The sequence below is a fragment of the Ailuropoda melanoleuca genome, chromosome 18 (assembly GCF_002007445.2).
Source record: "Ailuropoda melanoleuca isolate Jingjing chromosome 18, ASM200744v2, whole genome shotgun sequence".
Lineage (NCBI taxonomy): Eukaryota > Metazoa > Chordata > Mammalia > Carnivora > Ursidae > Ailuropoda > Ailuropoda melanoleuca.
Genome location: NC_048235.1, coordinates 13,313,898 through 13,335,958, shown reverse-complemented (window position 1 = coordinate 13,335,958; position 22,061 = coordinate 13,313,898). Strand labels below are relative to the sequence as shown.

At 40.0% G+C, this 22,061-nt stretch overlaps 1 protein-coding gene across 3 annotated transcripts in view; it reads right to left on the bottom strand.

Annotated features, from left to right (window-relative positions):
- Nucleotides 1-21,867, bottom strand: part of PRIMPOL (primase and DNA directed polymerase) — a 51,393-nt gene extending 29,526 nt beyond the window's left edge. For all 3 annotated transcript variants that reach the window (XM_002914017.4, XM_011237580.3, XM_034647756.1), the window contains exons 1-8: nucleotides 21,639-21,867; nucleotides 20,703-20,779; nucleotides 20,259-20,327; nucleotides 18,122-18,251; nucleotides 16,397-16,636; nucleotides 9,588-9,685; nucleotides 8,584-8,713; nucleotides 2,854-3,001 (exon numbers count right to left, since the gene is read on the bottom strand). In XM_002914017.4, the coding sequence (XP_002914063.1) occupies nucleotides 2,854-3,001; nucleotides 8,584-8,713; nucleotides 9,588-9,685; nucleotides 16,397-16,576 (556 nt within the window). In that variant the 5' untranslated portion in view covers nucleotides 16,577-16,636; nucleotides 18,122-18,251; nucleotides 20,259-20,327; nucleotides 20,703-20,779; nucleotides 21,639-21,867. The remainder of the gene's footprint in view (nucleotides 1-2,853; nucleotides 3,002-8,583; nucleotides 8,714-9,587; nucleotides 9,686-16,396; nucleotides 16,637-18,121; nucleotides 18,252-20,258; nucleotides 20,328-20,702; nucleotides 20,780-21,638) is intronic.
- Between the last annotated feature and the right edge of the window lie 194 nt (nucleotides 21,868-22,061).

The following is a 22,061-nucleotide window of genomic DNA, read 5'->3' as shown; positions in this document are numbered from 1 at the left end:
TTTCTCACTTTGGTTCTGTGAAGGTATCCTGCTTTCAGAAGCCATCTGTAGCACAGACTGCTAATTACCTGACAGGTCTCTGTTCTCCCGTCTTCCCTGGCGACCAAGCTCAATTTCCAGCCTTGCGGCCACGAGCCGAAGAGCAGACTACAAGGACTGAATAGAATCAAAGAAAAGTCTTGCTCGAGACTCCGCAGAGCGGAGAGCCTGGCGCTCGGGCCCACTAACAGTTCAGCACGTACTGACCAAACGCCTGCTTGTATTTACTGCTGTTGCGGCCACTGCTCCATCACGGATATTACTGACAAAGATATTATTATGTGCTAAGCTCTGGAAATAAAAAGTGAACAAGAAAGTGTCCCTGCCCTAAAGACACATGAAGTGGCACATAAATCAAGACGACAAAACAACCACCGCTCAGAAAGCTACCTCACAAGTGCTGACTGCTTGGACACGCGGAGCCCGGGGCTCTCAGCACCCTGGACGAAGCGCTGCCCTGAGTCTTCAGGCTCTGGACATGGCAGAAAGGGCTTCTCATTTGACGATATCTACACGGAGTCTTCACACCCCAGGTAACTGGAGTGTTTCAGAGAGCAGCATCAAGGAGTGCAAAGGCCCATGGACAAGAGACAATGTGGCCCCAGTGGGAGCTAAGTCAAGGACGGAGTGAGAAGGCCTATTTTGGACCAGGACTGGCCCTTGTGGCTCTCATTGCGACTGTAAGAGGCCCTGCAGTAACAGCCAATGCGAAACTTTGAAAAAAAAAAAAAATAAATAAAGGTTTATTACTTTTAAGACCTGAAAATTACACCGTGTACCTGGGGCCACAGAGCAAGCTCTCGGGTAGAGAGCGGTAGAGAGTGTATGCAAACACAAGGGGGTGGGCGATTCTGTTTTTATTGGGGTTGAGGGTGGAGCCCTAAGGTTTCCTGGGCTCATGCCTTATTGGTGAATTTAAAACAGAAGAGTAGGATTTTTTTTTTTAAAGATTTTATTTATTTATTTAAGAGAGAGAGAGAGAGAGAGCGCCACTGAGAGAGGGAACACAGCAGGGGGAGTGGGAGAGGAAGAAGCAGGCTCCCGGCAGAGTCGGGAGCCGGATGCGGGGCTGGATCCCAGGACCCTGGGATCAGGCCCTGAGCCAAAGGCAGACGCTTAATGACTGAGCCACCCAGGAACCCCAGAAGAGCAGGAATTTAAAGCAAGGAAGAGAAAACAAGAGGCCCAAAGGTCAGTTATTGACATCAATCAGAATTTCTGAATCTAAAGAGCCTGGCTGGGTAGAGTATGGCTGACAATGTTTCTTGAGATAGTGGTCTTTGAAATGGATGCTTCAACAATCAAAGCTTAACTCAGGCACTTGGATTCCAACAGAACAAAACACTGTCCGGGTTTACACTACAAGGGTCAGGTGGTGTGAGGGGGAGGCTAGGGCATGGCGGGCCTCTGCAAACTGAGACATCCAGGCATTTTCCTGAAGGCAATGAGCAATCCCTGAAGGGTCTGAGGCACATCAGTGGTGTAATCAGATCACTCCAGCTGGCTGACTAAATAAGCTGAGAGAAAAGAGCTCAGAGATGACACCAATATTTCCACTTGGGTAGATGACGGATACTACTCATTGATATACGTATCACAGGAGAAAAGGGCAAGTTTAGGGGAAAAATGAGGAATTTGGTCTGGGAATGCTGAGTTTGAAGTATCTATGTGGGAATGTTTAGTAGGCAGTTGGCTGTAAGGGTCTGGCATCAAGGAGGACAATCTTGGCTGAAGACAAAGACTTAGGGCTTTGATTACCATCTATGTGTTGATGACCTGAGACTGGATGATAAGGTTAAGGATAGAATGAACAGACGGTCAAGGATAGATTTTACAATTATAAATATCTAAGGGATGAAAGAAAGATGGAAGGAATGTCCAACTATGAAATACAAAATAGGGAGATAATAGGAGCCCCTCACATATAGCAAACTAGGTCACTATGACCTAGCATTATCTAATTTAGCAATTAGGTTTCTGACTTCTATGCTAGTCCTTTAGCAACTATGTTCATGCCTTTTCCCCTAGGTACCCCTGAAACTATCAAACAAATGTAGTTCTGAAATGAATTACCTATTACGGGAACTTCAGTTAGTCATCTGCCATTTAGACCTAGAAATACTCACTCGACTGCTGCTTTGATGAACCCTCAGGATTTGGGCTTCTATTTAGACCTTGACTTTCAGTGCTCCCATTCTGCCTACTTGCTCCCCCGCAGACGGACTTCATTTTATACCTGGGCCTGCATCTCTCAACGTCCAGTCCCAGATAAACACCCTCATTACCTTCTCAGGCTTACATATGTAGACATTTTCCCAATCCTGAGGTTCGGCCTGGAGCAATAAACAATAAAAAAGCCTCTCCAGATGTGGTCTGGAGCCCAAGCCCCAGTCCTCATGGACTAAAAGCCAAGGCTAAGGCAAGGCTGAAGTGAAGGACAGAAATACAGCTCTGCGGTATCACAGATAAGACTTGAATTACGCCTCTCATGCATTACCCAGAAAACTTCTGAAATGTCTCCTGTTGGAGCAGAAACCAGTACCAGGCACTGCATGGCCATCCCAAAATCTCTAGCAAGAGCCACTAATGCCAAGGACCCCCTGAGTAGGTTAACGTGTCTAAAATGTGTCTAGAAGAGGAGGGTAGGTCTAGAACTAAAGGCAAATCCTGAAGATGTGAAAAATCACATTTCATTATTTAGGACAGGTTAATAACCATAAAACCCAACAAATATTTACAAAACTTTAGGAGGAAAAGGAAAATATGAGGATTTTAACAGAATTCCATGACTTTTTTAAAAAACAGTATACCTACCAACATGAATGTTATCTTTAAAGGCCACATCATGGAGCTGAAATATTAGATGGCGGCTAAATTTTTCATCAGTGCTGGAATCCAAGTTGAAAACATCTTCGGCTGAACAATGAACCCCGTATAGCTCTTGAAGTGCTTTACAAACATGCTAAAAACACAGGTAAAAGGTAAGTAATTAATAGTTCAAATTGCTTTAAAATTCTTACGTGAGATAATTCAAATATCTTGGTACAACTCTAGCTCATTTTTTATTATCTGCATATTTACTATGTAACAACTTCACCAAATTACTGATGTATAGAAATATGCAACATATTTAAATTATCACACATGTTCAAAAAGTCATAGGCTCTCAGGAGTATAGACTTCCTAATATTTGAACAATTTACCTTATATATTAATCTCCTCTAAAATCACAATAAATATATTTATTTTTAGCACAACAAATACATTTCTTTTTAAGCAGCTCTTTAAGTATCATCTATGAGTTAAAAAGTCACTAATTCCATTTTTCATAGTTTTAGTTTTTGGAAGGTTCCTCAGACATACTGAGCCAGTCTGCTCCAAGAATACAGCCCTCTGGGGCTAGATGCTGCTGACACTGAAGGCAGTTATCCATTATAAGAAGGCAGCAAGCACAGGGATAGGAGCACAAGATTTGGAATCAGAAAGATCTAGGTGTGAGTACTGGCTTTCCCACTTACCAGCTCTGTGACCTTGGTCAAGGCCAAACCTTACATTCCTCAATTGTAAAATGGGATAATAATCTGACTTAATTTTTGGGATTGTTGTTAGGAGGAAATGACAAGATGAGAGTAAAGAGTTAGCACAGTGTTCGGCATACGGACCTGCTTAAAAGCATTAGCCCCGCAGCCACAAGTCTCTTCTGAAACCTCAGTCTTTCCACTTGCAAAATGAAGTTACTAAGAACTACCATACATGGTTATTTTGACATTAGCAAAATGCTTGTAAACTGCCAAGCACTTAGATACCTAACAGTTACATAATCACTTGTATTTGTTCATGCTATTTTGGCATTATTATAGCAACGCCTTCCACACGCTCTGTATTCTTCAGTAAATTCTCACTTTCTCAGAGGCCTCCTCAATTTCCCTCTCTACATCAATTCCCCCTTCATACTCTGTCCCCGGTGACAGTACTTACACAACTACAGTTTTATGTTCATTTGTGTGATTACTGTGACTTCACTTTCTGCTCCATTAGAGAGGCTGTCCCTCACTATCTGTTCTCTCCTCCTTCTGTAGAGATGGAATGCAGATTACCTGGATAACAAGGCCATCCAGAATAAACACCACCCTTCTCAGACACCCCGACAGTAAGGTGTGGCCACAAGACTAAGCTCAGGCCAATGGAATGTGAACAGAAGGAAAGCAGGTGACTTCTAAGTTACACTCTTATAGGGGAGCGGAGTGCCCATCCCTTCACCATTTTCTACCAACCGCAAAGCAGACATTGTGGTAGTGACCGTTTGGACAGAAAGGCAACATCTCAGGAAATAGAGAAGCAACAACCCCAGTCTCTAATGTAATGGAGCCATATCCAGACACTCCATGAGGGAGAAATAAATTTCTATCTTAAGTCACTTTTTTTTTTATTATGGTAACTAAACCTATCCTAATTTGTTATCCTCCATTAGACTATAAATTCTATGAAGGCAGAAGCCATGTCTCTGTGGGCTAAACCATGGTCTTCCGAGGCCTAGACACACTGACGCTAACTAGAGGCTGAAACGTTGATAAATGAACAGTCCAGTTTTGTACTTTGGAGCTATACAGAATAAATGTAGTAACTCCATAGGTTAAACAAACAAAAAGTAATCCTAATCATCTAAGTTAACTTTCCCAAGTAAAACTTTAAATAAAAATTTAAGACATTTAAATATTAAAACTATAAAATCCACAAGTTAAAAATATGATTATTTGAGCAATGTTACCTGTCAGCAGAGAAGCCTTGCCTTACTAAAACTTGTCAGTTAAGTCACTGACTCAAAGGATGATATGTTATCACTAGCCATTATAAGTTAGATTAACTCTTATCTTAACAGATGGTTAAGAAGTAACTAATTTATGCCTTTTCACCTGGAGACTCAAAGGGAAAACTACCTACTGGATTATACACTTGTTATACAAAGTAACCAATAAATGAAATTAATCTCCATGTAAATATGTATGAAGATTATATTATCTCAAATAATCCTGGGGCACCTGGGTGACACAGTCAGTTAAGTGTCCCACTCTTGGTTCAGGTCAGGTTGTGATTCAGGGTCATGGGATGGGGCACTCAGCTCTGCTTCAGACTCCCTCTCCCTCTGCCCCTCCCCCTGCTCGTAGGGGCATAACACTGCTACACCCGACAGGTAAGCCCAGCTGTGTAGAGACTGCCACAAAAGATCAAAATTAGATAAAGCAATTTTTTAAAAAAATGTTTTATTTATATGACAGAGAGAGACACAACGAGAGAGGGAACACAAGCAGGTGAGTGGGAGAGGGAGAGAAGCAGGCTTCCTGCTGAGCAGGCAGCCCGATGTGGGGCTCGATCCCAGGACCTTGGGATCACGACCTGAGCCCAAGGCAGATGCTTAATGACTGAGCCACCCAGGTGCCCCTAGATAAAGCAATCTTAAGAAAAAAGAACAGAGCTGGAGGTATCACACGTCCAGATTTCAAACTATAATACAAAGCTATAGGAATCAAAACAGTAAGGTACTGACACAAAAGTACACATATAAATCAATGAAACAGAATAGAGAGCCCAGAAAGAAACCCACAGTTAAATGGTCAGTTATTCCATGACAAAGAAGGAACGAATATACAATGGATAAAAGATAGTGTCTTCAATAAACACTGCTGGGAAAACTGAACAGCTACATGGCAAAGAATTCGCTTTCCTACATTATATACAAAAAATAAACTCAAAATGGATTAAAGACCTAAATTGAAGACCTGAAACCATAAAACTCCTTGAAGAAAATAAAGGGAATAATCTCTTGGACATTTGTCTTAGCATTATTTTTTGGATCTGTCTCCTCAGGTAAGGGTAACAAAAGCAAAAATAAACAACTGGGACTACATTAAACTAAAAAGCTTTTCCACAGTGAAGGAAACCATCAAAAAAACAAAAACACAATCTACTAAGTGGGAGAAGATATTTACAAAGGATATATCTGATAAGGGATTAACATTCAAAATACATAAAAAAACTCCTACAACCTAACACCAAAAAAAAATCTGATTTTTAAAATGTGCAGAGGACTTGAACAGAACCTTTTCCAAAGAAGACATACAGATGACGAAGAGAAACATGAAGAAATGCTCAACATCACTAATCATCAGGGAAATGCAAATGAAAACCATAATGAGGTATTACCTCACACAAGCCAGAATGGCTAGTATCAAAAAGATAAGAAATAACGACTGTTGGCAAGGATGTAGAGAAAAGGAAACCCTTGTGCACTGTTGGTGGGAATGTAAATCGGTGCAGTGTCTATAGAAAACAGTATGGAGATTTCTCAAAAAGTGAAAAACAGAACTACCACATGATCCACCAATTCCATTCCTGGGGATTTACCCAAAGAAAACAAAAGCACTAATTCAGAGAGATACACGCATTCCTATGTTTATTGAAGCATTATTTCCAATAGCCAGGATATGGAAGACACCTGTGTCCACTGACAGAGGAATGGAAAAAGAAGATGTGGTATATATACACAATAAAATTATTCAGCCATGAAAAAGAATAACATTTTGCCATTTGCCAGCACTGGCATTATGCTAAGTGAAATAAGTCAGACAGGGAAAGTGAAAGAACACATGGTTTAACTTACCTGTGTAATCTAAAAAACAAAACAAACCAACACGGACTAAAAAATACAGAGAACAAACTGTGGATGCCAGAGCAGAGGAAGAAGGACTATGGGCGAAATACATGAAGCAGATTAAGAGACACAAACTTGCAGTTATAAAATACGTAAGTTACAGGGATGTATGCATGACAATATAGGGAATATAGTCATTAATATTAAATAAGCTTATATAGTGACAAATGGAATGTATATGAATGTTGATCACTACGTTATACCCCTGAAACTAATAAAATATTAGACGTCAACTATACTTCATAATAAATAAATAAATAAACCTAAGCAAAGGAGGGGAGAAGCCAAGAGAAAGCTAACATTCCATGATTTTTTAAAAAGTACTTGCATACATTTTTCAAAAAAATTAAAAAAAAAAACAGAGTGATTCAACATAATCATCAGATACTCTTTATCAAAAACATCTTAAGATATATTTTTAAAGTTATAAAATGGGTCATCTATAGTTAACGTCTAAAAGAAAAAAATTAAGGGGCGCCCTGGTGGCTCGGTCAGTAGTGCGTCTGAATCCTGATTTTGGCTCGGGTCATGATCTCAGGGATTTTCTCTCTCTCCCTCTTCCTCTGTCCCTTCCCCCTGCTCACACATGCATGCACTCTCTCTCTAAAAAAATAAAAAGATTAAAAATTTTTTTTAAAAAATTAAGGGGTGCCTGGATGGCTCAGTCAGTTAGGCACCCAACTTTTGATTTCAGCCCAGGTCACGATCTCTGGGTCAGGGGATTGAGGCCCACATCTGGCTCTGCACTCAGTATGGAGTCTGCTTGGGATTCTCTCTCTCCTTCTGCCCCTCTCCTGGCTGACTCATTCTCTCTCTCTCAAAATAAAAAATAAAATAAAAACTTTAAAAAAATTTTAAAAAAGAAAAAAGAAAACAAATTAATCAACAAATGTTAACACCTACTTTGAGCCCAAATAGCAGCCAATATAAGTTCAATAAAACTAAATATAATAAAATCTTTAAAAAATTTATATACAAACATTAATAGACTTTTGTTGAACAAGCCCATGTTATCCCGTTTGTTAGTAAATTCCTGGTTGACACTGCTAAAGCAAAAACAGTTACTAGAGTGACAGTCTTTTCTCTTTGTTAAAAACAATGATAACTGTATTTCTCAATCATGTTTTACCAATACTACAGGAACTGGAATAGGAATTAAGTTTTTCTTAACCTTTGCCTCCTCATTTATGATGTTGTAAGACAGAATAATTTCCAAAATTCATGCCAGCACAAAAATTAGGATACAATTTTTCATCAAAAAAAATTTTTTTTAAGATTTTATTTATTTATTTGACAGAGATAGAGACAGCCAGTGAGAGAGGGAACACAAGCAGGGGGAGTGGGAGAGGAAGAAGCAGGCTCATAGCAGAGGAGCCTGTTGTGGGGCTCGATCCCATAACGCCGGGATCACGCCCTGAGCCGAAGGCAGACGCTTAACCGCTGTGCCACCCAGGCGCCCCCATCAAAATCTTCTTGAAATTCATCTCAGTAACCGATTTTTATAGTAAAAATTACTTTGCTTAACTTTTACCAGAATCAGCTACTTGCAAGAGTTAATATATAATTTTAAAAAATAAAGTTTCCAAACTGCCACCTTTCTCAAGCTCGTTTTTTATAGCAGATGTACTAATATTACAATATATATGGACCTAAACTGAACCTCTGACCGTTTTAGAAGTTTACTCAGAGAAGTCATATTAAGAAACAAAAAGTCAAAAGGAAGAGAAGAAAGAGGAGATGAAACACAGAACCCAGATATTACATAGGTTGGATTCACTTAATGAATGAATAAGTGAATGAAGAGATATACAGATATATCTGAGTTTGTAATTTACCTCAATGAGTAACGCAACCATCTTTTTCCCATCAGCTTCCTGATTGGCAAGTTTGTTAAATTCCAAATCAAAATAAAGCTTGCACACAGCATTTTCAGGAATGACTTCATAGCAGTGTAAGAGATTTTTTCTGAATTGAATAATTCAAGATTGTTAGGTTTACATCTTATACCTTTTAAATCATGGTAGTTGATCTCACAGCTCAAGATAGTGCATTAACCGTGATTTAATGACATATAACTATGGCACAATAAAGACATGTCAAAGTGAACCACCCCTCCCCACGGGTTTACAGATTGTATTATTAAGAGCTTCCATCAAAGAAGATGTAACAATCATGTTCTGTAACATTATACAGTCAATCTCATGCTGTTATTTATTCACAGATAATTTTGACATTGTATGACCCCTCTTTATTTTTGGTGTCATGATAGAATGAATCTTGTCTAAGAACTGTCTTTCTCGAATTGGAATCCCAGGGTCACATGTATTCTCGGGATTTGATAAGTTTTTTACGAGAATTTTTAAGTTTTGTATTTTCATTAGGAAACAGTATTCTAAAAATTGGCTAAAAACATATTCTGAATCACCTGACTTCAAAGAGCTTTCAATGCTCACATGTGGATCAAGAGATTAGACTTTAACACGGGTTAATAAAAATAGATACTGCTCAGTAAGTAAATGATGACGTGTGCAATGTGAATTCCAGATGGCATCCTATAGAAGTAAAAGGTTTGTAATTTGAACAAGTGACAGGGGAATAGTGCCATCACATGCACAGGAACTCAAAACACACACACAGTTGCACACAACTTTTCTCCCAGCACCTGGTAAGATCATTCAGCGTTGCCATGACAGGGAAGCTCTAGAATTCAATTCTACTGGTAAAGGAGTAACCAATGTGGGATTGAGATCTACAACAGTTAATTCAGCCAGAATTAATCTAACGAACTTTACTAGATGAAGGAAATGTAGTTTTAATGTGTTGTCCTTTACAGACTTACCGGGATTTATAATAAAACCAAAGTTCAGCATAGGTTGTCACTAGGTAAATACGTTGTCCATCGCCCACTTTGTATTCCAAAGCAAATACATGAACTTCCTTTATAAAATAAAAAATAATATTTAAAAAATTAATAAAGTACAAATCCAAAATCAACTGCAGCCATTCAATGTTCATGAAGAATTTTATCAAATTTTGGAAAACTGGAATTTGAACATCTTTATTACTAAAAAAAAAATAATTATTGCATCTATGCCAATCAAAATCTAATTATATTTATTTTTATTCACTCAAGTAATACACATTCAAGGCAGAAACAATCCAAATATCCACATCAAAAAGAGACAAAAAAGGAGAAAAATCACTTTTCAATCACTCCAGCTTGACTTATTATAGCTTCACTTTCTAGTTTATGAAATTAAACTTGTTTCTTTTAAAGATTTATTTATTCATTTTCAAGAGAGAGCGAGCACACATGCTCATCAGTGGGAGGGGCAGAGGGAGAGACAATCTCAGACTGCACTAAGTACGTTGCCTGACATGGGGCTCGATTTGACAACACTAAGACCATGACCTGAGCCAAAATCAAGAGTCTGACACTCAGCTGACTGTGCCACCCATTTAAACTTATTTTTTTTAGAACAACCTAAATGTTACTATAAATGACTTAGGCTAAAATTAATAAATTCTCTAGTACATATAAAAACATGTGGAAAACAAATTTTTTAAACGGCATATTTTCAAGTTAATATTAAAAGCTTAAGTTTTAAAATGTTTACTTTTAGCAAGTAACTGTAAATAGTCTTTTCTATGAGAAACACTTTTTTTAAGGTTAATGGCTGTGGCACTTGATATAACCATTTCTATCTGTTGCCACAAAGAGTTTCTTCTAATAAAGGGATACACAAGTTCTTTTCTTTCTACTTAGTTAATGGTAGCTGTTGAGCCTATAAAGGAAATAAACTTCCATTTTCAGAAGTGAGATTTCAATGAGGGACTAAATTACTGACATTAAAAAAACTTCCTGAGATAAATTTTTATAGATTGGTGATTAAGTTTAGCAATCATATTCTTATTTTTTTAAATTCAAGATCAGATGAACCTGTCAGGATTTTAATTTCCAATACTTGAATTGGGTTTACAAAAAAATGAGCACAAAAGGCTATTATATTTCCTAAACTATTCTTTTTTTTTTTTTTTTTTTTACCATTTATTTATTTGAGAGAGAGAGCGCACGCGTGTGTGCATGAGCAGGGGAAGGCGCAGAGGGAGAAGCAGACTCTGCTGAGCAGGGAGCCTGCATGGGGCTGGATCCCAACACCCTGGGATCATGACCTGAGCTGAAAGCAAATGCTTAACCAGCAGAACCACCCAGGTGCCCCTACTTCCTAAACTGTTCTGATGAGATCTGAGTTAGCTTCTCTTTACAAGGGAACAAAGGATCTTCATCCCCAAAAATTTTAAGCATGCTGAGTTTTTATATAGTATCAATGATCAGAATCACAATCTATGCTAGACTTCACATATGCACCTTTTCAGACTTTATATTCCCCACAGTGCCAAACCAACAATGTGCAATACATATCTGTTTATTTCTGAGCCTCACACCATTTGCAAGGCTAGCAGGCAGCAATCACTTCTTAATCCCACTTACCTAATATGTTGGAAATTATTATTATAAATCCACTCTACTACTCCAAAGCACGAAAGCAGAGCACAGGAAGTTCAATACATGTTTGCTTTGGTGGTATGATTTATAAGCTAGGGCTTATAAACTCTAAACCATACTATCTGAGACATGTTGTTTTCCTATTGCTTCAATTCAATTTTCCTTCCTCCTCATTTCATCCTTAAAAGTTTCATACTCCACTCACTTATTTCCCCATATTTCTGTGGGTATCGTTTTAGTTCTCCACTTATATCTAGTCGTTCTATTATTTTTCAGTCCATGGATATGGCTATTCTTCCCCTAAGCATAGCTTCTTTTATTTTTTTATTTTTTTTTTAAGTTTTTAAAAAAAAAATTATTTATTTGACAGAGAGTGCACAAGCAGGCGGAGCAGCAGGCAAAGGGAGAGGCAGGCTCCCAGCAAGCAGGGAGCCTGATGCGGGGCCCGATCCCAGGACCTCCCGGATCAGGACCCGAGCCGAAGGCAGACACTTAACCAACTGTGCCACCCAGGCGCCCCAGCATAGCTTCCTTTAAATGTCATTATGTGAGAGCAGGACAAAAAGGCTGAGTAGGAGGATGCCGAGCTCACCTCCCACGGACACACTGAGGTAACCACCATGAGTAAGGCAACTTGCTCTGAAAACAGTCAAAGACCAGCAGAGCAGATCTGCCACAGCTAAAGACATAAAAACAACGCCACATCAAGAAGGGGAGGAGAGGCTAAAACAAAAATAGGAACCAAACCCTGGTATGGAGAACCACAAGCAAGAAACAGGCACAAAAGTCCTCCCTGAGGAGAAAAAGGATCAAGCCCCACATCAGGCAACCCCAGGCCTGGGGACCTGCAGCAGGAGAACTGAGAACAAGTCCCCACTCCCTGTTATGTCTGGTTTTGAAAATCACCAGGACCTAACTCTCAGACACATTCCACTGTTAAAGGGCCAGCACACTATATTACTTGGTCCAAGACCCAGCACACAGAAGCAGCAGTCTGAAAAGCAACTGGGTTATATACATGAAGATTTATTGACTAATTTTAGGACCAGTGCCAGAGCAACAAAGGTAGGTAGGAGCTTCCTCTGGAGACACAAGTGCTAGCAGGTGCTAGTTTTCTTGCCCTCCTTTGGCCTAGCAGGCCTGACATGTATGGGAGCCAGTCCTGACTTTCTGTCTACCTACCTAGTACTGCCTGCCCCTTCTCCGTGTTCCGCGGTGGACTGGCCCCATCTAACCTGCCTGCCCCAACAGGCACTCATCGAAAGTGGCTCTTGCCCCACCATACCTGGCAGACAGCCTTGGTTGGGACCAGCATCCCCAAAAAGCAACACCAGCCTGGCCACACCCAGCAGACAGCCCCGGTTGGTACTGGCACCCCTCGAGACCTGCTCCAGGCAGGTGAGGAGCCAGCTCAACCACCCAGGATGGTTGCAGCACTTGCATCAGGATCTACCCCGCCAAGCAGTGCACCTGCAGAAGCTGCAGCCAGCGCTCTCAGGCAACAGCCCCGGGGGCCAGCCCTTCCCACCAGTGTGCCTGCAGTAGCTGCAGCCAGTCATTAGAGTCTGCTGATCTGGGGCCAGGATGGTCCAGCAGTGTGCCCAGAGGGGCCACAGCTGGAGCCAGTGCTGACAAGAAGGCTGAGGACAAAACCCAGCAACCAGGGCACAAGCAGCAGTCGCAGCCTGGTCACAACAGGAGGTCACATGCAGTCACAAAGGGACACCCCCACAGTGACCGTTTCTTGTGACCAGTGGGGGTTGTGCTTCTGGGCCCCACAGGACACCTGTGGCATAGAGCTACTACTCTGAAGGCCGGGAGACAGAGCTGACCTACCTAATACATAAAAACAAACACAGAAAGTCAAACAAAATAAGGAGACAGAGGACTATGTTTCTACAAGGCCACCAGCACTACCCTCAAACCAAACCGGACAAAGACACCACAAAAAAAGGAAATCACAGACCATTATCCCTGATGAGCACAGATGCAAAAAGCTTCAACAAAATATTAGCAAACCTAACACAATACAGTAAGAGGATCATACACCATCAACTGGGGTTTATTCTAGGGGTGCAAGGATGGTTCAATATCCACAAATCAATCAAGATATACAGCACTTTAACAAAATGGAAGGATAAAGATCAGATGATCATCTCAACAGACGCAGAAAAAGCATCTGACCAAATTTAACATCATGATAAAGCTACCAACAAAGTGAATATAGAAGGAACACACCTCAACTTAATAAAGACCATATATGACAAATCCATAGACAACACCATACTCAATAATGAAAAGCTGAAAGCTTTTCCTGTAAGATAAGGAAAAGATAAAGATGCCTATTCTTCCCATTTTTACTCACTGTAGTACTAGAAGTCCTAACCACAGCAATCAGACAAGAAAAAGAAGGGGAAAAAAGGTATCCAAATTGGTAAGGAAGAAGTAAAACTGTCACTATGTGCAGATGACATGATACTATGTATAGAAACCCTAAAGACTCCACCAAGAAACAATTAGAATAAATGAATTCAGTAGAGTCACGGGATACAAAATTAACACACAGAAATTGAGTGCACTTCTATATACTAATAGTGAGCTATCAGAAAGAAATTAAGAAAACAATCCCATTGACAGCTGCATCAGCAAAAATAAAATAGCTAGGAATAAATTTAATCAAGGAGGTGAAAGACCTATACTCTGAAAACTATGAGACACTGATAAAAGAAACGGAAGACAACACAAATGGAAAGATATACAATGCTCATGGATCTAAAGAAGTAATGTTGCTATAATGTCCATACTATCCAAAGCAATATATAGATTCAATGCAATCCCTACCAAATTACCAATAATATCCTCCACAAAACTAGAACAAACAATCCTTAAATTTGTATGGAGCCACAGAAGACCACAAACGGCCAAAGCAATCTTCAGCTAGAAGAACAAAGCTGGAAGCATTACAACTCCAGATTTCAAAATATATTACAATGTTATAATAATCAAAACCGTATGACACTGGCACAAAAGTACATACACAAATCAGTGGAACAGGATAGAGAGCCCAGAAATAAATACACAATTATATGGTCAATTAATCTATAACAAAGGAGGCAAGAATATGCAATGGGGGGAAAAGACAGTGTTTTCGATAAATGGTGCTGGGAAAACTGGGATAGCTACATGCAAAAAAATGAAAGTGAGACACTTTTTTACACCATACACAAAATTAAACGCAAAATAGATTAAAGACCTAAATGTAAGACCTGAAACCATAAAACCCCTTAAAAGAAATATAGGCAGTAAACTCTTGTACATCAGCCTTAGCAATATTTTTCTGGATCTGTCTCCCCAGGCAAGGGAAACAAAAGCAAAAATAAACGATTGGGACTAGACCAGATTAAAAAGCTTTTGCAAAGCAAAGGACACCACCAACAAAATGCAAAAGCAATCTACTGAATGAAAGAAGATATTTACAAATGATATATATGATAAGGGCTTAATACCCAAAATATATGAAGAACTCCTACAACTCAATACCAAAAAACAATCTGATTTTTAAAATGTGCAGAGGACCTGAATAGGTATTTTTCCAAAGAAGACATACAGATGGCCAAGAGACACATGAAGAAATGCTCGACATCACTAATCATCAGGGAAATGCAAATCAAATTAAATCAAATCAAATGAGATATTACCTTACACCAGTCAGAATGGCTAGTATCAAAAAGACAAGAAATAGGGGCACCTCGGTGGCCCAGTTGGTTAAGTGTCCAAATCTTGATTTCAGCTCAGGTTATGATCTCAGGATCCTGGGACAGAGCCCTGTGTCGGGCTCAGTGCTCAGTGGGTAGTCTGCTTGAGTACTCTCTCTCCTTCTCCCTTTGCCCCTCCCCACTCTCTAAAATAAATAAATAATTCTTTTAAAAAAAGACGAGAAATAATGCTGATAAGGATTTGGAGAAAAGGAAACACTTACGAACCATTGGTGGGAATGTAAGTTGGTGTAGCCAATATGGAAACAAGAATGGAGGTTCTTCAAAAAATTAAAAATAGAAATACCATACAACCCAGTAATTCCAGTAATTCAGTATTTACCTGAAGAAAATGAAATCACTAATTCAAAAGAATATATGTACCTATATTTATTTATAATAGCCAAGATATGGAAGACACCTAAGTGTCCATTGATAAATGAGGCTAAAGAAGATGAGTATATATACACAAAAGAATATTACTCAGCCATAGAAAAAAGAATGAAGTCTTGCTGTTCACAACAACGTGGATGGACCTAGAGGATATTATGCTCAGTGAAATAAGTTAGAGAAAAACAAAGATCATATGATTTCATTCATATGTGGAATCTAAAAACAAAACAAACCTGAAAGAGACTCACAAATACAGAGAACAAACTGGTGGTTGCCGGAGCGAAGGAGGATGGAGAGACAGGAGAAATAGGTGAAGGGATTAAGAAGTACAATCTCCCACTTATAAAATAGATAAGTCATGGTGATGAAAAGTACAACATAGGGAATACAATCAATAATATTACAGTAACTTTGGTGATAGATGGTGACTAGACTTATCACAATGAGCATTTTGTAATGCATATAATTGTCAGATCGCTACATTGCGCTTCTGAAATTAATATACTATGTCAACTATATTTCAAGTAAAACTTTTTAAAATATCATTACAAATTTTTTAGACTAATTGTCACTACATAGGTCATTCTTTTTCATTATTAATATTAAGCAAATGGCCAAAAATTCATAGGGATTATTTTCTGCAAATAGTGTGGTATTTAGGGACACCTGGGTGGCTCAGTGGGTTAAGCGCCTGCCTTCGGCTCAGGTCATGATCCCAGGACCCTGGGATCAAGTCCTGCATCGAGCTCCTTGCTTAGTCAGGAGTCTGTTTCTCCCTCTGCCTGCTCTGCCTGCCGCTCCCCCTGCTGCGCTCTCTCTTTCTCTGACAAATAAATAAATCTTAAAAAAAAAAAATAGTGTGATACTTAGATCACAATTAAATTCTTTTGATAGATCATGTGGACTGAAATGAAGACAAACAACAGACTTTTTTTTTTAAATCTTAAGTTATAGTAACTTCAAAACAAAAAAGGTAGGAGATGAGAAAATTACCTCTTTACAGCTTTTAACAAAATTAAAAGCGTGAGTTTGCCGATGGAATAGTTTCCAAATGGAGGGTGGTTCTTCTGACTTGGACAATCTTGGTCTGTATACTGGAGACAAGGGATTCCTCTCATAATGAGATGCCCGTTCTTCAATTTGCTTCAGTTTTGCTTCCCATTTTCTCTCCATTGGTTTAGAAGTTATGGGGGAACTAAATCCTATCCCATGTAAGATTTCTGTCAGTTAGTACTAAAACAAACAAGGACATCAATTTCTTTGTTTAGAATATAAATATGGCAGTTAAGGAAATAACCATTATGACCACTTTATTGCATATAAGCACGATCTATCTTGCCCAAGTGCTGCTATTTCCTAGTGCAGAGTTCATTTCTAGACACCACTGTGCAGTTCTCTTTGCTTCTGTTTCTATCCATTGCTCTTCTTTTCTCCCAACACAACTGTTAGTTGGGAGAAAAATTCAGTGCATAAATGGGAATTGCAATATTGGTTAGTTTTGGTTTAGAATGTCTATGTCAAGCATAAACATGTTTAAAGACAGGAATAAACACATTTTATTTTTTTAATCTTTTTTGAAGTTTTATTTATTTAAATAATATTTTTTTAATTATATTATGTTAGTCACCATACAATACATCCCTAGTTTTTGATGTAAAGTTCATGATCCATTGTTTGCGTATAACACCCAGTGCACCATGCAATATGTGCCCTCCCTAATATCCATCACTGGGCTAGCCCATCCCCCCACCTCTCTCCCCTCTGAATTCCTCAGTTTGTTTCCCAGAGTCCATAGTCTCTCGTGGTTCATTCCCCCTTCTGTTTACCCCCCGCCTTTCTTCTTCCCTTTCTTCTCCTAGGAATAAACACATTTTAACCTACGTCTGTTAATTTAATGACTGTATTTTTGTCATTAGTCAATGTGAAATGGCAGTCTTTTAATCCTTGTTTATTAATGACATGTGTTTTTTGTTTGCACACAATGTTTCCATGTTAGCCATGCCAAGGTATGGGGGCCAGGAAATACTTTTATGATTTGGGATTATGGTTTACTTAAAAGATAAAAGAAAAACGATAGGCTTTTAGAAGGGAAGAAAAGCCTGCATCGTAGGTAAGTAATGGCCACAAAATCTCTGCCATTCCTCCCATCAAGAGATGCTCTCGGAGCCCATTCACTGACTCTACACTTGGCCATGTGACTTCCTTTGGTCAGTGTCACATTAACAAATGTGAAGCAAAACCGAGGTGTAGTAAGTGAGTAATGCTTTTGCGCTGGATTTGGCTATGCTGGAGTCCTGCCCTGAGACAGTCGTGTTAGAACGCTAGTCTCACAGAGGATAAAAGGACATCTGGAGAAGAACCAAGTTACCCCAGCTGACAGCCAACACCAACTATCAGATATATTGAGTTAAGACATTTTGGATCATCCAGACATCTGAATTCAATGCCTAAGTAAGCTTGCGTGAATTCAGGGGGGATCTGCCAAAGACCTTACCAGTCGACCCATAGAACTGTAAGAAAAATAAAAGTTTTTGTAAGCCAAGAAGTTTTGGTCTGCTTTTTCACATAGAAATTGATAACTGATGTAGTCTCCTTCATTAGTATCATCCTCATTAAAAATATCGTAATTTATCTATGTAGAAAACACATGTATTAGTTTTTTTTAAAAGTGAAATAACAACATACACTAAGGCGTTCGAGGGAAAAATTTCTATTTACCTCTGACAATGCCTTTCCAGTACTTGTGCTTATCAAGTCGATAAATATTCTCTTGAATTTCTGCAGAAAACTTTGCAACACAAACTCACTGGCAAATGATATATTCCCGGGAAGGAAAAACAGGTTTATCCTAAAAGATCGAGACGATAGAATATCATGACACTGTTAAATTTCACATTGGACTTTAAACATATCAGACCCAAGAAAGATTATTCCCTCAGAGTTACACCTGATCCACATGAAAATTTTATTTTATTTTTTTATTTTTATTTTTTTTATTTTTTTTAAAGATTTTATTTATTTATTTGACAGAGATAGAGACAGCCAGCGAGAGAGGGAACACAAGCAGGGGGAGTGGGAGAGGAAGAAGCAGGCTCATAGCAGAGGAGCCTGATGTGGGGCTCGATCCCATAACGCCGGGATCACGCCCTGAGCCGAAGGCAGACGCTTAACCGCTGTGCCACCCAGGCGCCCCCCACATGAAAATTTTAAATTATAAACCAAGAAACAAACATAAATCTAAAGGTATCAACAAAAACTTCATAACAGATATACCTAGGAACAGAATACAATTTCACCAGATTGAAGAGCTGGGATAGTTTTTAATAAAATGGCTTTTTTCAATACAAAGTGACATAGGACTCCAGATTGCTAGATTCTAAGTATCCAGTTTATTTTAATCTGCTTCGCATACAGACAAAAATCCTCTACATTTAGACAACCTAAGTGAGAAACTGACTTTCTTCCTGGAAATGTATTAACTTTTAATAAAGCCCACGGATGACTTAATGAAGAAAATAAACACAGAATGCAATTAGATAGGATGTGCAGCTGTATTATCTAACCAGTAACTGACAGAATGACCATGTGGATGTTCACACTTAGTGACACGGACACCGAGAAAACTTTTGATTTTGTAAAAATATTGGTCTGACCATGGGGAATACGTCATACACGAACATCATGGAGACACAAAGGAAAACCAGTCTGATGCTTCCTGGACTGAAGAAACCACAATGTCAACAGAGGAAGAAGAGGAAATCAATATATGTTATGCTCTCACGTTGTCTGCATAGTTCAAAAATTGTAACAGCTGGGTGAGGGTCAGAAGACAACTGGGGGCTGGACTATTGGAGCAGGAGGGTGGAATGACAAAAGCAAAGGAAATGGAGATGAGGAAGCATCTGGCATTCTGGCTTTGGACTATCATATTACTCATCCCTACTCTCTGGGATAAGAAATAGGTCACCATTATAGAAATGTTTTTAATTCCTGGTGGGGAAGGACCGCTGTCTTTTATATAACTGTACATCAAAAACCCCTTTTCACACAGAGGCCGTAGCTATTTTTAGTAAGTTTCCAAGTTCCAAAGAAAAATATTTGTTGTACTTTAAAATAGTAGGTTTAAGAGCTCTATTATTTATTTCTTCACATTGCACCACACTGTTAATTTCTTCTTTTTTTTTTTTAATTAAGCTCTAGGCCCGATGTGGGGTTTGAACTCAACCTCACAGTCAAGAGTCACATGCTCTACCGACTGAGCCAGCCAGTTGCCCCCCCCCCCCGCCCACAATGTTATTTCTTAACATTGCATTTAACCATGGTCAATGCCAATTTTACAACTAAAGGGGGCCAGGCTAGAAAAAAGGCTGGCTTAGTCCTTTTAGAGGAACTGTAGTGGGAGAAGAGGCAGAAGGAAGGAGCTAGAGAGATGACACAGAAAGCCAACCTCAGTAACCCTGGTTTCCCTAGGTTTATGCCTAGACTTGCCCAGCTCAGACACTTGATAGCCTGAGTTCCAGGAGCAGCTGGAATAGACAGCACATGCTTCATGATTCCTGGTCTCTACGGAAGGCTTCTTTCCTCTTTTGTCTATCACAAGTCAACTCCTGTTCCCTCTGCCCTGAGAAGAGATTCATCAGTATTTTGTGTTTTCTGGCATATATGTTCCGGTTCTAGTTTTTAGTCATGTTCTGGTATTTGGCATTATTTTCTTAACATAATCCCCTTTATAGCCTCTTGGAATACATTTAGACTATTTCTCCCACTGCTAGAATAGTCATAATAAAGCATGTGATTAGAATTCATTTATAGTAATACTGCTATGTAAGAGTACATTCCAGATGAGTCCATTCACCTTTTCCACTTCGGTCATTTTGCCTCTCAATGCTTGACCAGAAGTAACTCATAATTTCCCCAAAATCTCCTGTAAGGGATAAGAAAACATACAGTGATCTATTGTTCTTTTCCAGTTCCCCCTTTCTACCATCCCCACTGGATCCCCCATCCAAATAGCCTAACTCTGCCAGACTAACCACCCTTAAAACCAGATTTGTAACTCCTCATAGCAAGACTCATTAATGATTCAGAACATCACTCAATTCTCACTTTGGTTTACCTCAAGAAGTCCCAACTCCCTCGAGAATCTGGACCAGATTCTAAACCACTTTACAGTCTCCAGAATCTAAACCACTTCATCATTTTATTTCTTATTGTTCAGCCGTCTCACCAAATGAATGATAAGGCCCACATGCTGTCCCTGACCCACTACAATCACCCCTGGCATATATATTCCTCTCACCTGGAATGCCTAGCTTGCTTTTCCCAAATTCTTCCTCTTCAAGGCCCAGATCAAAGTCTGCCACCTCTGGGACAATTCTGTAAAAAAAAAAAATTACTGGATTCAGTCAGGACATCGCCTCTAGCCAACCCCTTTACTATAGTGAAGTTTCACGAGACTAATTAGTATAATTTACAGGAAAACAGAAACCCGCTGCTGCTGCTTTAACTTAAGTATCATTTTGCTAAGAGAGTTTAGCACAGGAAGGGGTGTGGGCATCACCATGGGGTGACAGGACTTGTGCAACTATACTAGTGCCTTCCTTATGACGAAGGACATGCTGAACCACTGCCAGGGTTTGTTCAGTTTTACCGCAGCAGAAAAAGGCCTGCCAAACACTGGTCCCCTCTCGATTTGGGAGAGATAAAGAAAGGCCCAGGTGTTCTTGGGATACAAATCTGACTCTGGTAATTCTCTTAGCAAGAGCAAACGACTTAACTTTCTTAAATCCATGTAGGGATTGGGACTCCTACCTCCAGGAGTTGTTGAAAGGATAAAATAAGAAAATGTACTGCGAAAAAGGTACTGAGCACTCAACAAAGGGCTGCCATATATATATATACACACACACACACATATATATATAACGTCTATTTATGGACAAATTACAGCCCCTGATTTATACCGGAATAGGGAGAAATGCTGGGGGCAGGCTAGTTCTTAACGTGGGGTCCCTGACTTGGAAGGATGTCCTTGAAGTTTGATGCAGAATTTCCCGCTCGACTCTGCTGATACTTTCCTCTGCGAAAAGGACTCATTGTTTGCATCAGGGTCTGAACCTAGTTCGTGAACCAAAACAGGCGGGGAAGCAGTGTGCAGGGAAGGAAGATTTAGGGGCAGGGAACTGGGGGTGAGCTAAGGAAAGACCTCGGGCACCAGAGGGGAAGTACGGATTACCAGCGCGAGTCGCGACCTGCTCCCCTTCCTCCGGGAGGTCTGAGTGGGCGTCAGGCCCGCCTTTGACTCGTCTTCTCTGCTCCTTGGGCCTCGCGAGGCGTTCAGGTGTCCCTCCTTTTACTTTCAGTGCCCGGGCCACGAGCGGAAACACGCCCGTCCTCAGCAGCAGGCGGGACCAGTCTTCAAACGCAGCACGGGAACGAGGCCAGAGCGCGGGGTGGGCGTGTCGACAGGAAGGAGCGCTCAGGCCTATGAGGGAGCGGCATGGGGAGGCGGGGGCGGGGAGAGGAATGAGCCGGACCTATGAGGGAGCGGCATGGGGCGGCGGGGGCGAGGAGAGGAGTGAGCTGGGCCTATGAGGGAGCGGCATGGAGTGGCGGGGACGACAGAGCACTGGCCGGAGGGACGTGTAGCGCAGAAAGG